Source organism: Pholcus phalangioides, unplaced genomic scaffold (assembly GCF_987345545.1).
Source record: "Pholcus phalangioides strain wild (caught in Gottingen) unplaced genomic scaffold, Ppha-v1.0 ptg000042l_1, whole genome shotgun sequence".
NCBI classification, from domain to species: domain Eukaryota; kingdom Metazoa; phylum Arthropoda; class Arachnida; order Araneae; family Pholcidae; genus Pholcus; species Pholcus phalangioides.
The window spans coordinates 6,113,374-6,117,853 of record NW_028301628.1 but is presented as its reverse complement, the minus strand read 5'-3'; the positions used below and the strand labels follow the sequence as shown (position 1 = coordinate 6,117,853).

Sequence of the window (4,480 nt, the reverse complement as noted above, 5' to 3'; positions counted from 1 at the left end):
ACATCGAGACGGCGATAACTGAGTTTTTAATACAAGTAGTAGTGGTTGTTCATGAAACAAAATTTTAAATGGATTAAATTTCACTTATATATATATATATATATATATATATATATATATATATTTACCACATGAGTTTTTAAAAAAAAAAATTAAATTTTTGATGATAATTTGATTTAATTTTAATTCACTGCGATTTGCAGCAGTGTTTTCCTAGCGTGGCGCATCAGATCAGGGTGGCTATATTATAGCATATGGCCTTAGCTACTCTGTCGTCTGCTCCGGTTTTGAAGGAGAGAGAAAGAAAACACACAAGAGTGAAGAGAACAACCGCAGAACATGCATTTGACTCCTCCAGAAGCAGTCAGCCAATAACGTCCGACGTAAAGCGTTGTCGTGAGCCGTATTGCGCTCTGTAGGAAAACAGTCATACTAATTTTCTCATTGGTGAGTGGGCGGCTTGTCACGCTGGGTGGTTCATGTTGCGCGCGGAACGGAAAACCTGCTCATAGGAAAACCAACGCCATCTATAGCTAGATATATATGTAGTTATATTATTATATATTACATGTAGTTATAGGAGGTGTTGAGGAAAACCCTGCTTTACGCTATTTTGGCATTACTTTTGGCAAAAATCTATATATGCCATATTTCCTCACTTTTTCAAGACAGTATGGTCAGGTTACTGAAACACTTATTTCAAGAGTCAGTGCACAAACATTTCTCGAACAACTGAACTAAATGTTAAATCGTAAATAAAACATTTCTTTATGTACACTTTTAAAATGAATATTAGAAGCAAATAGTTTATAATGAATATTTTTCAAATATTTTCCTCGAAGTTGATTTTTTTCTAATCTGGCAACAGTACCGACCGGAGAAAGGAATCGTGATTGAGCAGTTTTTTTTCATTCAGTAGCGTCCTGATATTTGACACTTTCAAGTATTTATTTTGAATAATTCATCGTGAAATAATGGATCGTCTCCTCCGGCTCAGCAGCGGCATAACGGGGCTCGGCCAGGCCGTGCCTCCCAGCGACGGAGCAGTGGTCGACACCGCCGAACAAGTTTACATCTCATCCCTGGCTTTGCTGAAGATGCTGAAACATGGACGAGCTGGTGTACCGATGGAAGTCATGGGCCTGATGCTGGGTGAGTTCGTGGATGATTACACCGTCCGCGTCATCGACGTATTCGCTATGCCCCAGTCCGGTACGGGCGTCAGTGTGGAAGCCGTGGATCCGGTCTTCCAAGCCAAGATGTTGGATATGCTGAGACAGACCGGCAGACCCGAGATGGTCGTCGGTTGGTACCACTCCCACCCGGGCTTCGGATGCTGGCTCTCGGGCGTCGACATCAACACCCAGCAGAGTTTCGAAGCCCTGTCCGAGAGGGCCGTCGCGGTGGTCGTGGATCCCATCCAGAGCGTCAAGGGCAAGGTTGTGATCGACGCTTTCCGCCTCATAAATCCGAACATGGTCGTGCTCGGCCAGGAACCCCGCCAGACAACGTCTAACCTGGGCCACTTGGCGAAGCCCTCGATCCAGGCCCTGATCCACGGACTGAACAGGCATTACTACTCCATCTCGATCAACTACCGGAAGAACGAGCTGGAACAGAAGATGCTGCTGAACCTCCACAAGAAGAGCTGGATGGATGGCCTCATGCTGCAGGATTACAAGGAGCATTGCGGCACGAACGAGAAGATAGCCTCAGAGATGCTCGATCTCGCCAAAGCCTACAACAAGTCACTCGAGGAGGAGGACAAGATGACATCCGAGCAGCTAGCGATCAAGAACGTCGGGAAGCAAGATCCTAAGCGCCATCTGGAAGAACACGTTGATGCACTCATGACCTCGAACATTGTTCAGAGCTTGGGTGCTATGTTAGACACTGTTGTTTTCAAGTGAAACCCTGTGATTCGTGCTTATAATCAATATTTTTTTTTAATATGAGTAAAAAGGTTAAAAAATTAGAAACTGCTGAAATATATTTGTTCTTGTGATGTTTTACACTTACAGCTAAAGATTAAGATTCCATAAGTGAGGTTGCCATGAAATTAGCAATTTTCGATCACATCAAAGTTCTGCACCCCCCTGGTTTTTTTTGTTTTCCTTATATCTTTGAAATTGTAAAATTTGAGTATGGTCAACATTGTAAAGCATTCAAATACCCAGAAAGTATACATAATAACCCAAAATACAAAAAATAAAGCTAACAAAAAATCTGGTTCACAGAAATTTTATCCCCAACATTGCGGCTCTTATACATTTCACCTTCCCTGATCATGTGTGACTGTATGGGGGACTAGAGATGCCGCTGTACTCTAATTTACCTGGGACCCAGGCTGTTTGAAAAATCTGGTCCTTTTTGAATGAAAGTGGGGCCCTCGAAAAAAAATTCTTGAAAAAAGTATGGTCCTCTTCCCCCCATAATTCACTTGTAGGGCGCGGTAGCCCAGGTCGATAAGATACTCGCCTAAAGTACCAAAGGATATTTAGAGGTGTCATGAGTTTGACACCCGGTCCGTCCTTGTCAGAAAGCTTTCCTGACATGGGTACAATAGAAACGGCGACATGACTGCAGAAAAAATTGCTACTGCAAGGAGTCCCCCATCGAGGGGTTAGCTCACCCTCTCGATGAGTATAAAAAACAAGCCTGCCATTTGGAATCTGCAATAAATTGTAGGTCCCAGTCTAATTAGCCCTCGTGTGCAGAAAATGACCGTGGTGCGACAAAAATTATCAAATTCACTTGTATCTCTGAATTTTTTCCAGCACGCCCCAGGTATTTGATCACCTGCTTATATCTCTATGTTGAGACAGAGCAGCGGGCCATGTTCTGGGTAGAAGGAGGTATCTCTGTGAATCATATAATTGATTTCTAAAAACATGTTCTATCCAAAGGTTCATTTACTTTGATTGCCTATTATCGAGTGGTCATAGTGACGGACTCGCATTGCGGGGACCCGGGTTCGAGCCCCACCGGCGCCACAGTGGTGGTCGACTGAAGTTGGTTTTCTGTGGTTCCCAACTGCGACGTGCAAATGCGAGCCGATCTCCCCGTTAAAAAGTCTTGTCACAGAGAGCAACCGTCCTACAAACAGTACAAATATTGTCATCACACTTCACTTTTGAGATATAGATGGCAGCACTAAAAATCATACACAACACACTAGATACGCACTCAGACTGTTCACAACTCACTAGGTAGTAAATTGCCTATGGCGATAGACCTGAGTTGTGCTCAGTTAAAAAAAAAAAAAAGATTGCCTACTAGTAGGAAAAACTTTCAAAGCCCATTAACACTGAGAATTTAACATGGGGAACAGAACGTTTTAGTACGACTTATTTTCAGTCCCAATTCTAAGTAATTAGTTTAAAGTGCTTTCCTGAGTAGGACTGAGTAGTACAACTTTTTTTATGACAGTTTTTTGAGAAACGTTATAAGCAGGATCCATTGTAATTAAAAGTTAGAACCCCTGTGCTCCCCCAAGATGATCCAAAGTTAAAAATATTTTTGTAGAAAATTTAAAAAAAATATATAAAAAAATACATTCTTATACTATATGTTAATTTAAAATTCTTTTTCAGTGCTAGTGACACACAATTTCTGTGGAAGAAATCCTTGTGCCCGTCCAAAAGCCGATTCTGTGCACACATACCCTTGATTTTCGTGATGTGAAATGGTAACTATTACATAGCAACTAGATGACAAAACTGTGGATATTCAAGGTAGAGGGGTTTGCGGATTCTGTTATATTTTTGTTCTTCTGAACGATCTCTCAGAAAATGTTTTACAATTTGAACAGGTGATCCAAATCATTAATGATTTAAAAAAAAAAAAGTGCATTCATTCTTGTAGGAACAACACAAATTTTTACATCGTATGGATGCTGTCTTCGAATGCTGGTAGATAGCTGTAAAAGTATCGTCATTTCTGGTATGTAACCAGAGGGGAGAAAATCCGTAGGGGAATAAAAACTCGAAGTTGAAAATTTTGTACACTACCCTTCATTCAGGGAAGCAACTAGGTATCCATCTTATTCTTTAACAACCTGCTTATATATGAATACAATACAGTGTACAAAGTAGTAAGACCACTTTTTTTAAGGTTGTGCGATCATGATAGACTAAAAAGAAGAAAAGGGAAAAAAGTGGGGAGGTTTTTCCTCTACTTTTTTTCTTGAACATGTCCCCTGGGACACGTGAACCAAATTTGTAGGCACTCTTTTCCGAAATTCCAGATATTTGATGCGTTATAGCACGCATTGACATCTCTGGGTGAGTGACCATACTCACTTGGTCGTGTATAAGGTTTGTAACTTGATCACTTATTCGGTTATTCAACGGTCAAGCACTTGGTCACTGATACAGTCACTCACACTAACTTGGTCACTCATATGGTCAGGGCAATGTTAGGGGTGAAATGTAGTGGAGACGAAACATGGAGCGAAATGTCGGACGTGAAATCTCAAAAT

General features: G+C 41.3%; 1 protein-coding gene across 1 annotated transcript; it reads left to right on the top strand.

The window, feature by feature from the left end:
- Positions 1-877: 877 nt before the first annotated feature.
- Rpn11 (regulatory particle non-ATPase 11) lies at positions 878-1,979 on the top strand. The gene has a single exon (XM_089255054.1). The coding sequence runs from the start codon at positions 975-977 to the stop codon at positions 1,908-1,910; it is 936 nt and encodes a 311-aa protein (XP_089111180.1). The 5' UTR covers positions 878-974; the 3' UTR covers positions 1,911-1,979.
- The last annotated feature ends 2,501 nt before the right edge of the window (positions 1,980-4,480 follow it).

Coding starts and splice junctions, on each gene's coding strand:
- Rpn11 (XM_089255054.1), top strand. CDS start 975: ATGGATCGTCTCCTCCGGCTCAGCAGCGGCATAACGGGGCTCGGCCAG.